The sequence below is a fragment of the Equus caballus genome, chromosome 6, assembly GCF_041296265.1.
Source record: "Equus caballus isolate H_3958 breed thoroughbred chromosome 6, TB-T2T, whole genome shotgun sequence".
NCBI lineage: Eukaryota > Metazoa > Chordata > Mammalia > Perissodactyla > Equidae > Equus > Equus caballus.
In genome coordinates, this window is record NC_091689.1 from 82,513,868 (window position 1) to 82,527,110 (window position 13,243).

Below are 13,243 nucleotides of genomic sequence, written 5' to 3' on the forward strand. Positions count from 1 at the left end.
GGGTGAGTACAGCATGGAAAGCAGCACAGACTCAGGGGGGTGATGCTCTCCTCATATGGCTCTATCCAGATTGATTCTATTATATTCTGAGCCAAATGCTATAGAGACTTGTAACAGTGGTGTCCACCCCAGGCCTTCTGGGCCCTAGAGAAAATGCGGAGGCTTGGGGTGAAATCAAGACATGCTGTCTTTGCTTGGGGCATTGATGGAAATGGTTGGGCATTCCTAAGGCCAGTGAGCTGGTGTGTGCCCCCTTAGGCCTCATGGAAGACTCTGAGGAGGGGAACACCTCCTCTCAGCAGAGGCTGGCCAAGGAGGTCTAGTAGGTTGGCCCAGGGACTGGTCTGTGTGCACTAGGGGGCAGGTAAGTGTGCACGTGAGCTTGTGTGAGCATGTGTGTGTGTGTGTGTGTATGAGAGAGAGAGACAGACAGACAGAGAGACACAGAGAGAGACAGAGAGAGACACAGACAGAATATGTTGATAGGAGTAGGTGAGTAATTTGGGAGCAGACGTGGGGATGTTGGGTTCGTGTGTGGGTGATTGACAGATTGTGAAAGTGTGGGGCTTTGGCGATGCAGAAAGAGGCCGTCCGTGTTCGGGAAATCACCAAGCACACCCCAACTTCCACATCACCTTCTGTTGATCCCACCCTCTCTCAGCGCTCGGGGCTGGTCCGATCAGCACCGCGGACAGCGGCGCAGGCCTCAGCTCGCGGGGCGGTACCCGAGGAGCCACAGCCCCGCCTCTGCCCCGCCTTCCATTCCAACCTGAGTCACCGCCCCGCCATCCTCCAATCCCAGAGTTTCGCCAACTGTCGCTGCGGTGGTTGGGGTGGGTATGGGGGAGGTGAGCTGGCCCTTTGAAGATAAAAATTGTGCTGTTTAGGGTAAAAGGCCATAAACAGCTGGCCGCATCTGGCCCCCAATTAAGTACATTAAGGGAGGAGCGACAGCAGCTAAACAAACCAAGCCTATAAAGGCGTCTAATTGCTCCTAACCTTGTGGACGCAGCAGGCTCCCCACATATATAAAAGGCCCAAAGAAGTCCAAGACACAAACACCTCGTCCACTGTGCCTCCGTTAGGACGTCTCCCTTCTCAGAGTCTCCCCTGCCCCAAAGGAACACCATGACTTGTGGATCTTACTGTGCTGGCCGTGCCTTCAGCTGCTCCTCGGCCTGCGGGCCCCGGCCCGGCCGCTGCTGCATCACCGCCGCCCCCTACCGCGGCATCTCCTGCTACCGCGGACTCGCCGGCGGCTTCGGCAGCCGCAGCATCTGCGGGGGCTTCCGGGCCGGTTCCTGCGGCCGCAGCTTCGGATACCGCTCTGGCGGCGTGTGCGGACCCAGCCCGCCCTGCATCACCACCGTGTCGGTCAACGAGAGCCTCCTGGCGCCCCTCAACCTGGAGATCGACCCCAACGCGCAGAGCGTGAAGCACGAGGAGAAGGAGCAGATCAAGATCCTCAACAACAGGTTTGCTGCCTTCATCGACAAGGTGGGTGTCCTTGATCACACCCTTCCTGAACCTCATCCATGCTCAGGACTCAGGCTGGGCACTGAGGGAGAGTGGAGGCAGAAAGATCTCTGCCTGCAGGAGCATTCAGTCTGATGGGAGTGGCAGACAGACAGACAGACAGACACAAATAGGCACTCACATAAGACCCAGAAAGACTCAGCTGAGAGTTCAGATAAGCAGAACTTATGGAAGAAAAGTGTGACCTGGCTGTTCTGGGGCACAAACTGGACTTCAGGAAGTTAGGGAGGAATATGACTGCTGCTTCTGAGACCACAGACGTTTGGACTGTCTCAGGCTGCAGACTGCATTCTCTCCCAGGGGGTGAGGTGAATTGGCTGTCAGATGAAGTGAGGAGGAGCCAGGATGCCTAAGCTCTCCTCTAGATGGCCTGTGACATCTCCCTGGCCCCAGACACCTTCTGCTGTGAACTGAATCTGGGGGCTTCCTTAAGAGGGCTCCACCTCTGGCTTCAAGGTGAGGGGCTGAGCTTTCCGCCTGGCTCCTGACCACAGGACCTGGACTCATCAGACAGACTCATAGAACCCAATGAGGAAATCCAGCAGTGGCTCTGTCTCTCACTGCCCAGCTCTGTCATCTCTGCGGAGCTCTGGGCTGGCAGTTTACCTTAAAGCAATCACCTCTCTGCCCCCAAAAATGCATTTGGGGCACCAGGAGCCATCTGACCCCTCCTCCCCACCCCAAATGGCAGGTGCGCTTCCTGGAGCAGCAGAACAAGCTGCTGGAGACCAAGTGGCAGCTCTACCAGAACCGCAAGTGCTGCGACAGCAACCTGGAGCCTCTGTTCAGTGGCTACATCGAGACGCTGCGGCGGGAGGCCGAGTGCGTGGAGGCCGACAGCGGGAGGTTGGCCTCAGAGCTCAACCACGTGCAGGAGGTGCTGGAGGGCTACAAGAAGAGGTGAGGCAGCCAGGAGGGATGCTGGGCCCAGGAAATGACTCAGGCTAAAGCCCAGCGGATTAGACACAAGAAGGATTTCCAAGCAGGGCACATGGCCGTGCAGGCCGGGGTAGGAGTGTGAGGCAGGGTCTCCTCATTGGTGCAGTTGTGGCCCAGCTGCCTGCCCCAGTGGTGGGCTGGGTTCCCCTGCAGCTCTCCCCGACTTCAGCCTTCTCTCCTCTGAGCCTGCTCACCTGGCAGCTGCCCCCTGTGCTCTGTGGGAGGACCTTCTGCCATCTCCCTGGCCTTCTTGTCCTGACCACCAGGTTCCCACCATAGCCCCTGGACCCGATGTGAGCGTCTGGTCCCTCAGAGCTGCTGGGTCCTGGGTCCCACTGCCGAGGGTGCTGAGTGCTGATGGCCGATGGATCTCATAGGCCCCCACACCTGAGTCAAGATGGACCCCAGAGGAGGGGAGGCGGGGCCTCAGCGCCCCAGAGCTGGTGCTGTCCACTCCTGCGTGGGGCTGGGTGCTGAGGCTTATCCGCCTCCTGAGAGGAACTCAGAGCAGCTTTGGGAACAGGGCTGTGAGGTCCCAGAAGATTAGCCACTCAAGCCTTCTCGGTGGAGAAAGAATGACAGACACACCCCAGTCCAAGCAGGAAGGACCTGGCAGGGCTGCCAGGAGCCAGCTGTGTTGAGGGGTGGGGGGTCCTGACACTTCCCCCTTCCCTGGGATGAGTGGAGGGGGTCGGGGAGACCCGCTCTGCTGTGACCCCCGTCTCTGCCCTCTTGTGCCTCAGGTATGAGGAGGAAGTTTCTCTGAGAGCAACAGCCGAGAATGAGTTTGTGGCTCTGAAGAAGGTGGGTAACGTGGGATGGGTGGGCACAGACACGAGGGCTCTCGGAGTGACAGGCTCTACTAGGGGAGACCCAGGGCCGCCACCTCAGTGTGGGGCGCAGTGCCCTCGCCACCTCAGGATGGCAAATCCCCAGAGATCAGGTCCCGGAAGGCACGTCCAGGGCTTTGACAAAGGGCTGTAACCTTGGAATATCCGCTAGCACCCGGCCCTGGGGCAGGGACACGGCTGGGTCACCCCCTGGATGTCCTGCTCTGCCTCCGAGTTTGTGGTCTGTGGCTGGGGTCCACACACGGGCACGGCAGCTTCAGTCTCTCCACGGAGGGACAAGGTCCTGTCTAGCACTGTGGCAAGTCTGACCAAGAGCAGGGCCACAGTGCCAGGGTTTGGGGCAAATGGAGCAGAGCCATGGGGCAAGCGGCAGTCTTGGAGGACTGTGGGGGACAGGCAAGGGTTAAGGTGGCCGAGATGGGGAGTCAGTCTGGCAGGCTTCCTGGAAGAGGGGAGGGTAAAAAGGAGAGGTGGTGGGGCAAGATGTCTCAGGTGGGGGGCGGGGGAAAGGCTGGTGGCCCATCTCCAAGGCACCAGGGTCTGTTCTTAGAAGGGGAGGCGGCGGTGAGGCCCGTCCTGGAGGTGGGAAGGTGTGGAGATGGGATGGGAATGGGAACACTGGGGAATCCTTTCCCCCTGGCCTCCACGGAATGGGTGGGAAGAGAGGAGTTTGGGGTGACGATCACCAGGGCTCCACTGAGCTCAAAGGTCTCCCACCTTCCCAGGACGTGGACTGTGCCTACCTCCGCAAGTCGGACCTGGAGGCCAATGTGGAGGCGCTGACCCAGGAGATCGACTTCCTGCGGCGACTGTATGAGGAGGTGAGGGCTTGTGGTCCAGGTAGAAATCAGGCAGCCGGCCTGGAAGAGAGGCCTTTGGTCTGGGACTGGAGGTGGACGGCATCTGGGCAGGGGTGGCCATCCATGAGGCTGTCAGAGGGCACAGGGGCTGGAGCCCCGGGAAGGGCTGAGAAGACTGCATATAGGCTGGTAGGGGAGGCTGTGTGAGCAATTCCTTCCACCCACTGCCCCCACCATCTGCAGGAGATCCGTGTCCTTCAAGCCCACATCTCAGACACATCGGTCATCGTCAAGATGGACAACAGCCGGGAACTGAACATGGACAACATCCTGGTCGAGATCAAGGCTCAGTACGATGACATCGCCAACCGCAGCCGGGCTGAGGCGGAGTCCTGGTACCGCAGCAAGGTGAGTGGCACAGAGCACCTGCCTGAGACATGGCAGTGGCTGGGATGTGAGGTGTATATTAGCAAGGTGGATGCTGATCCTTACAACAATTGTGGTGTGTTCTTCCCTAGAGATGGTAAGAGAAAGGCAGACAGCTCTCCGGTTGGGGTGGCAGGGGAGGGCTGTCATGCATGGTTGTACAGTCTGAGCATCGTACAACCTGCACTATCATTGCCGGTGTCCTGAATGGGTGGGATGTCCCATCCTGAGCCTCAGGCGCCTCTCTGCCTCCCCCCAGTGTGAGGAGATAAAGGCCACGGTGGTCCGGCATGGGGAGACCCTGCGCCGCACCAAGGAGGAGATCAACGAGCTGAACCGCATGATCCAGAGGCTGACCGCCGAGATCGAGAATGCCAAGAGCCAGGTAATGCTCGTTTGGGGCCTACCTGGGTCCCTCCGACAGTGTGTGCCCCATGTGGATCTCACCATTCATCCCCCAGCCCATGTGCATGAGTAGGGTCCCTGGTTGCGGTCACTCAGGGAGACCCAGGGGATGAGGGCAAGAGGCCTGTTCTGGGGTGTTCCCAGCTGGGTGGGAGGCCTGGACACATGCAGGAAATGGACAGAGAGACCCAGGGACCACAACCCACCCTGTTCTCTTCTGGGTCCCCAGAACTCCAAGCTGGAGGTGGCCGTGAGCCAGGCTGAGCAGCAGGGTGAGGCGGCCCTCAGCGACGCCAAGTGCAAGCTGGCCGGGCTGGAGGAGGCCCTGCAGAAGGCCAAGCAGGACATGGCCTGCCTGCTCAGGGAGTACCAGGAGGTGATGAACGCCAAGCTGGGCCTGGACATCGAGATCGCCACCTACAGGCGCCTGCTGGAGGGCGAGGAGCAGAGGTGGGTACCACAGCCTGTTTCTCTCCCAGCCGTGCCTGGGTTCTCAGTGTGCCCTTTCCTTCATACTCCGGGCATCGCTCGACTTCCGTTTCCTAACCTCCCCTTCCTGCAACTGGACAGGTAATTTGAGTGCGTCCTTGGAGTGTGTTTCCACCCCGTTTGAGTCTCTCGTGCCCACTACATGCTGATCTGGGATTGGTGGCATTTGCAGATCTGGTCCTCAGACCAGGTGTCAGGCTGTAGCAATCACCGTTCTGAGCAGCCAGCCTGGCTTGGGGTCCCCTTCTCTCACTAATGCTCCTTCTATCTTGGGACCTTGTTGCACACGCCCCTCAAGATCTCAGCTCGCTTCTCAAGCCCAGCCCAGCCCAGCCCAGCCCAGCCCTGGGAGTTAAGATTTATCCCATGAGGACAGGTTCGATAGAGGGTTTTCTCAACTCATACTTGCCTATTCTAACTATAGTGAGTTCCCCTCGGTGGTCTTCCATTGCAGCAGGTAGGACTGAGGGCAGACAGACAGCAGGGACTTGTCCTTCGAGGCACCTATGCTCCACTCTGGGCATTTTGGCTTATTTCTTGCTTTGAGGGCAGGGGGACACTCATAGGGCATTGAGCCTTCCTATGGCTGGAGGGCAGCAGAACAGCTCCTATGAGGACAACACGCCCAGAATGTTGCCCTTAGGTTCTTTCCCCAGGTTGGTCAGGCGCTCACACCCTGAACCTTCCTCTTCTGGTGGACAGCCAGGCCCCTGGCCCTGGGCAGAGGAGAGTGGAGGGTGAGGATGCAGAGGGAGCATCCTGTGTATTGGGGAGATGGGGATGCAGGTTTGGTACCAGAATCAAAGTGGTTGCATGGTGAGATCTGCAACAAGCTCCAGCAATTGCGCTGGCGAGCTCAGAGGCAGGGGGCTCCCCGGGCCCGGGGAGATCCTGAAGAGTCCCAGCAGGAGTTCTTCAAGACTGAGTTTGGAAGGTGGGGAGACACGTGCGGAATGCCCTGGAAATGGAGTGTGTCCCTGCTCTGCCATACCGGCTCTCGGAGTGAACTCAGAAGCTTTAGCGTGGGTCCCTAGGAAGCCTGGGCATGGAATGATCAGAGGGTGGGCTGCAGAGGGTCCTCAGATCTGAAGCTGATTTTGACGCTTTGCCACGGTCCTTTGCCGCTCACGTTTGTTTCCCTAAGGAGACGGTGTTGCAGAGGAAGGAGAGGCAGGCTGGGTGGAGTTAGGTGGCCCGAGTTACAGCCCTGCCTCTGTCACTGGTTGTTTCCTTTCTCTGGGCCTCAGTTTCTCCATCAGTCAAATGAGGGAATAGGCATGGATAGACCTGAGCCCATTCTAAATGGGTTCTAGAACCCCATTCCTTCATGCAACAGTCCTTTATGGAGCCGGGCACCATCTTAGCCACTGTCGATTCTGCCATGGGGAAAAGAACCAAGAAAATCTCTGTCCTCCTGAAGCCATGTTCTTGTGACACCAGTTAGACCAGATTTAGGAAGTTAAGTCTGCAGCCCCTCAAATGCATTTACGGGTCAATCAGAAGCTACAGAAGCAGTAGCAGCTAAGGTTTCTGGAGTGCTCCCCATGTGGCGGTGCTAGGCGCTGACATGTACTGTTCAAAGTCAGCCTATAACAGAGATCCGGGTGTAGCTTTTCCCCTGAGGAAGTGGGCTGAGGGAGGACGAATCTGCTGAGGTTGCTCAGCTACTAAGGGGTGGAGAGCCTGGTGTCCTGTCTGCAGAATCCACACGGTGCCCGGGGTTCCTTGGCTTCTGGATTGGTCTGTTTATTGCCCTTCTCCTGGCAAATGCCCGGAAGGAGGGCCACCCATCTCACCTTCCACCTTGGCTGTTCCCGCAGCACTGACCTTTCTCTTTTCCTTTCCCAACAGGCTGTGTGAGGGCGTTGGCTCCGTGAATGTCTGTAAGTAGCTGTCCTCCTCCCCCCATCTCCAGCTGGGGTGGTCCCAGTGCCTTTAGGGAGGAGCCATTTTCGCTCACCCCAAAGCCACCTGGCTGTGGCCATGCCTGACCCTTGCCTCTCCTGTTCTCCCCCCATTCAGGCGTCAGCAGCTCCCGCGGTGGCGTCGTCTGTGGCGATCTCTGCGCCTCTGGTGCTGCCCCTGCTGTCACCACCAGCGTCTGCAGCGCCCCCTGCAGCGGCAACGTGGTGGTGGGCACCGTCAACGCCTGCGCCCCCTGCTCCGGGGTCAGCGCCTGCAGCGTGGGCTCTAAGAGATGCTAGGAGGCTGCAGCCTCCACCAGTGTGTGTCACCGCCACCCTCCGCCCGGCTAGGACCCTGCGCAACGGGAACTCCCCTCCCGCTGCCCCATGCACCAGCCGCTGGCTCCCTGGAACCCGTCGCCAGAGATGTACCCTCTGCACGTCCTCCCCACCCGCACCTGCTCCTTCTGTGCACCATGTCCCAGGCGCCCTGAGCCCTGGGGTGGCGGGGGCGGCACCCTGGCCTCTTTCTGCAGCCTCTGCTGGTAGTCCATTTGTTGTCCTGAGGATTCATCCTTTCTTCCGCCTTCTGTTTTCTGCTGGATTCATTGGTCCTACCTGACCCCTTCACCCAAGCGTGGAGGCACCGGACAGGCCCCAGAATCTTCCTGTCTGCTTGTGTCTGTGGAATGGAGATGGGGAACGCGATGGTGGTTTTCCTGTGACTCTGAGGGATATGGCCCATGGGAGGGGAGAGCATCTCGTGCCAGGGCTGCCTGCGGAAGCTTCTAAAAAGCCAGTGACTCCACTACCTGCCCTTCCTTTGCCTTTGTGTCACTCTCTTTCCAATAAACTCATTGTAGCTGATCAAACCTGGTGCCTTGGAGTCTTGAGAATGCCAGGGCCCTCCTGCATGGGTGCTCCCGCCGGAGACCTCCTCAGGACATCTCCACCCACGTGGTTATTTTTCAGTAGATGAAAAGGACTGTAGGAGGCGCTGCCTGTTTGGCCCGGAGCAGCCCAAGCCTCGGGGAAACGAGAGAAGACTCCTGGAAGTGGGGATCTTGTGTGGTCATGGGTCTCTCTAGAGCAAGGTTTCTCAGCTTCAGCACCATTGGCATTTGGGCTGGAGAATTCTTTGTTGTGGTGTAACTGAGCAAAAAGGGGCTCATTCTGTTCACCACAATCTGGTGCCCATCAATTGCAAACAAGCCGGTGGTGGAGAAAGGAAAATTTATACGATTAGCTGGCGTCATCGGAAGATGGTGGAATAGTGTCCTGAAGACCCATCTTAGAATCACACAGTATCTTGAGCAGTTCTCTAGGGGAAATGGGCAGGGAAGGAGAGGGTTAGGGATGTCCACTATCCGCTTTGATGGACTTCAAGGCGCCATATTATCTCTCTCTTCTGTCATTTGTGATGGGTACCAACGTAGAATTTTTCTTCCTGGAGGTCGTCATGCTCCTGGGGAACTTGGAGAACAAAGTTGTCTCATCACAGCTGGGACATACGCATAAGCAAGAGCCATAGAACTAGCAGATCGTATATTTTGTAAAAGTGAGAGGTGCTTAATCATCTAGGCTCCGGGCAGGCTAGAATGTATTCACAGAGACTGGTGAGTCAGGGTCATGGTTACAACGTTCCTTCTTTTCCCTAAGTGGCTTCCCTCCTGCTAACTTAAGATCTAGCTGTCACAATGGGGCTGTTTAGCAGTATTGCTGGTCTCTACCGACTGGAGGTCCAGCCATATGCCACCCCCCCCCCCCCCCGCCCCAATTGTGACAACCAAGATGCCTCTAGACCTGGCCGGATGGGCCCTAGGGGTTCTCAACCAGGTGATTCGCCCCCAGGGGCATTCCTGGAGGGGTAGTGCCTGAGGAGGTGTGTGAGGGTGGGAGGCAGACATGAGAGTCGTGCAGGGCGGGGAAGAGGAGGAGCCCTGGACGGAGAGTCAGAAGGACTGGGCTTCTGACTCCGAGTCCTGACTCTGCCGTTGCCCGTGTGTGTGTGACTTTGGGCAAGTGGCTTCCACCTTCTGAGCTTCGGTTTCCTCGCCTGTAGAATGAGGGCGGTTGGACAGCATTCCTGGGGTCTCCTCTGGCTCCCTAAATGAGATTATGTATTTAAAAGGGTTTCCTTAATGTGAACCCGTGTTAGGATGCTGGCTCAGCTGTGGACCAGTTCTGGGGTGGTGGACGAGTCACCAGTTCTCGCCGAGCTTTGGCTTCTCCGGCTGTAAAATGGAACAACGACACCTGTGGGCTTGTAGGGAGGTGTTGCAGATATCCATTGCACATAACAGATCATTCCAAAATTTAGAGGCTTAAAACAATAATACTGTCTTACTTCTCATGATTCTGTGGGCTTGCGGGGTGGTTCTACTTTGTGAGACGTTGTTGGGGGCGCTAAGGTGTCTGGAAGGTCCAAAATGGCCTCATTTCACACGGCTGGGTTTGGTGTTGGCCACCAGCTGGGAGTTTAGCAGGAGCTGCTGGCCAGGTTGTTATCAGTCAGGGTCTAAGCCAGGCGTAATAATTTAGACAGATAAAATTTAACGTAAAGAATTAGTAACTCTAACTGGGGATTGGAGTAACCAGGGATGGGCTAGTAAAAAGCAAGAAATCTAAAGAATACAGGCGTTGCAGAGGTAAGGAGCAGCCCCTTCCCCTGTTCTGAGACAGGGCACCCAAGGAGGAGGACCCCTGTGGCCGAGGTCCAGGTCTTGCTGGAGAAGGCTCATGGCATATGGCAGTGGGGTACTGGCAGAACCTGCTGGAAACCCAGCCTTTTGAACTTGCTAGAATTCTGCCTTCCATGCTGCCAGGGAAAGCTGTTCATGAAGACACGTCTTCACCTCAAAACCACCTGAGAGGGATCCTGGGGGCTGCTGGCCACTGTGCACCACAGGGGCTGAGCTGTGGAGAAGCTGTGGGCGCTGCAGGAATCTGCCGAGAGGAGCACCCGGAACCAGGGGGGAACCCCCTTCTTCCTGCAGTCTCTCTCTAGCACCCTCTGCTGACAGAGCTCAAGATCATGCCAGGGGACAATGGCAAAATACTTAAAGGGCCCCTCTCCGTTTTCACAGAGCAGGCGATGAGGGGTGAATCCGGAGCTGAGAGACAGTAAATTCCTAACTGGCATACAGAGACCCAGCTCTCCTCCACATGAGCCTTTCTTTTTTTTTATTTTTTATTTTTTATTTTTTATTTATTTATTTATTTATTTATTTATTTATTTATTTTTTTTATTAATGTTATGATAGATTACAACCTTGTGAGATTTCAGTTGTACATTTTTGTTAGTCATGTTGTGGGTACACCACTTCCCCCTCCGTACCCTCCCCCCACCCCCCCTTTTCCCTGGTAACCACCAATCAGATCTCCTTCTCAATATACTAATTTCCACCTATGAGTGGAGTCATATAGAGTTCGTCTTTCTCTGACTGACTTATTTCGCTTAACATAATACCCTCGAGGTCCATCCACATTGTTGTGAATGGGCCAATTTCGTCTTTTTTTATGGCTGAGTAGTATTCCATTGTGTATATATACCACATCTTCTTTATCCAATCATTAGTTTCTGGGCATGTAGGCTGGTTCCACGTCTTGGCTATTGTAAATAATGCTGCAATGAACATAGGGGTGCAACGGACTCTTGAGATATCTGATATCAGGTTCTTAGGATAGATACCCAGTAATGGGATGGCTGGGTCATAGGGTATTTCTATTTTTAACTTTTTGAGAAATCTCCATACTGTTTTCCATAGTGGCTGTACCAGTTTGCATTCCCACCAACAGTGTATGAGGGTTCCTCTTTCTCCACAACCTCTCCAACATTTGTCGTTCTTGGTTTTGGATGTTTTTGCCAATCTAACGGGGGTAAGGTGATATCTTAGTGTAGTTTTGATTTGCATTTCCCTGATGATTAGCGATGATGAACATCTTTTCATGTGTCTATTGGCCATATTCATATCTTCTTTTGAGAAGTGTCTGTTCATGTCCTCTGCCCATTCTTTGATCGGGTTGTTTGTTTTTTTGTTGTTAAGCAGTGTGAGTTCTTTGTATATTATGGAGATTAACCCTTTGTCGGATAAGTGGCTTGTAAATATTTTTTCCCAATTAGTGAGCTGTTTTTTTGTTTCAATCCTGTTTTCCCTTGCCTTGAAGAAGCTCTTTAGTCTGATGAAGTCCCATTTGTTTATTCTTTCTATTGTTTCCCTCAACTGAGGAGTTACAGTGTCCGAAAAGATTCTTTTGAAACTGATGTCAAAGAGTGTACTGCCTATATTCTCTTCCAAAAGACTTATTGTCTCAGGCCTAATCTTTAGGTCTTTGATCCATTTTGAGTTTATTTTGGTGTGTGGTGAAAAAGAATGGTCAATTTTCAATCTTTTGCATGTGGCTGTCCAGTTTTCCCAGCACCATTTGTTGAAGAGACTTTCTTTTCTCCATTGTAGGCCCTCTGCTCCTTTGTCGAAGATTAGCTGTCCATAGATGTGTGGTTTTATCTCTGGGCTTTCAATTCTGTTCCATTGATCTGTGGACCTGTTTTTGTACCAGTACCATGCTGTTTTGATCACTGTAGCTTTGTAGTATGTTTTGAAATCGGGGATTGTGATTCCGCCGGCTTTGTTTTTCTTGCTCAGGATTGCTTTAGCAATTCGCGGTCTTTTGTTGCCCCATATGAATTTTAGGATTGTTTGTTCAATTTCTGTGAAAAATGTTCTTGGGATTCTGATTGGGATAGCATTGAATCTGTATATTGCTTTAGGTAGTATGGACATTTTAACTATGTTTATTCTTCCAATCCATGTGCAAGGGATGTCTTTCCATCTCTTTATGTCATCGCCTATTTCTTTCAAGAAAGTCTTGTAGTTTTCATTGTATAGATCCTTCACTTCCTTGGTTAAGTTTATCCCAAGGTATTTTATTCTTTTCGTTGCGATTGTGAATGGGATAGAGTTCTTGAGTTCTTTTTCTGTTAGTTTATTGTTAGTGTATAGAAATGCTACTGATTTATGCACGTTAATTTTATACCCTGCTACTTTGCTGTAGTTGTTGATTATTTCTAATAGTTTTTCTGTGGATTCTTTGGGGTTTTCTATGTATAAGATCATGTCGTCTGCAAACAACGAGAGTTTTACTTCTTCGTTACCTATTTGGATTCCTTTTATTTCTTTTTCCTGCCGAATTGCTCTGGCCAGCACCTCCAGAACTATGTTGAATAGGAGTGGTGAAAGTGGGCACCCTTGTCTTGTTCCTGTCCTCAGAGGGATGGCTTTCAGCTTTTGTCCATTGAGTATGATGTTGGCTGTGGGTCTATCATATATGGCCTTTATTATGTTGAGGTACTTTCCTTCTATACCCATTTTACTGAGGGTTTTTATCATAAATGGGTGTTGGATCTTGTCGAATGCTTTCTCTGCATCTATTGAGATGATCATGTGGTTTTTGGTTTTCATTTTGTTAATGTAGTGTATCACGTTGATTGACTTGCGGATGTTGAACCATCCCTGTGTCCCTGGTATAAATCCCACTTGATCATGGTGTATAATCTTTTTGATGTATTGCTGTAATCAGTTTGCCAAAATTTTGTTGAGGATTTTTGCATCTATGTTCATCAGTGATATCGGCCTGTAGTTCTCCTTCTTTGTGTTGTCCTTGTCAGGTTTGGGGATCAGAGTGATGTTGGCTTCATAGAATGTGTTAGGGAGTTCTCCATCTTTCTCAATTTTCTGGAACAGTTTGAGGAGAATAGGTATTAAGTCTTCTTTGAATGTTTGGTAGAATTCTCCAGAGAAGCCGTCTGGTCCTGGACTCTTGTTTTTGGGGAGGTTTTTGATTACCGTTTCTATTTCCTTACTTGTGATTGGTCTATTCAGATTCTCCATTT

General features: G+C 53.4%; 1 protein-coding gene across 1 annotated transcript; it reads left to right on the forward strand.

Annotated features, from left to right (window-relative positions):
- Positions 1 to 1,119: 1,119 nt before the first annotated feature.
- KRT86 (keratin 86) lies at positions 1,120 to 8,222 on the forward strand. Its single transcript, NM_001346200.1, is given in 9 exon segments — positions 1,120 to 1,497; positions 2,228 to 2,436; positions 3,219 to 3,279; positions 4,052 to 4,147; positions 4,370 to 4,534; positions 4,812 to 4,937; positions 5,187 to 5,407; positions 7,298 to 7,329; positions 7,469 to 8,222. Coding segments are annotated over 9 exon segments (1,461 nt in total). The 5' UTR covers positions 1,120 to 1,128; the 3' UTR covers positions 7,651 to 8,222.
- The last annotated feature ends 5,021 nt before the right edge of the window (positions 8,223 to 13,243 follow it).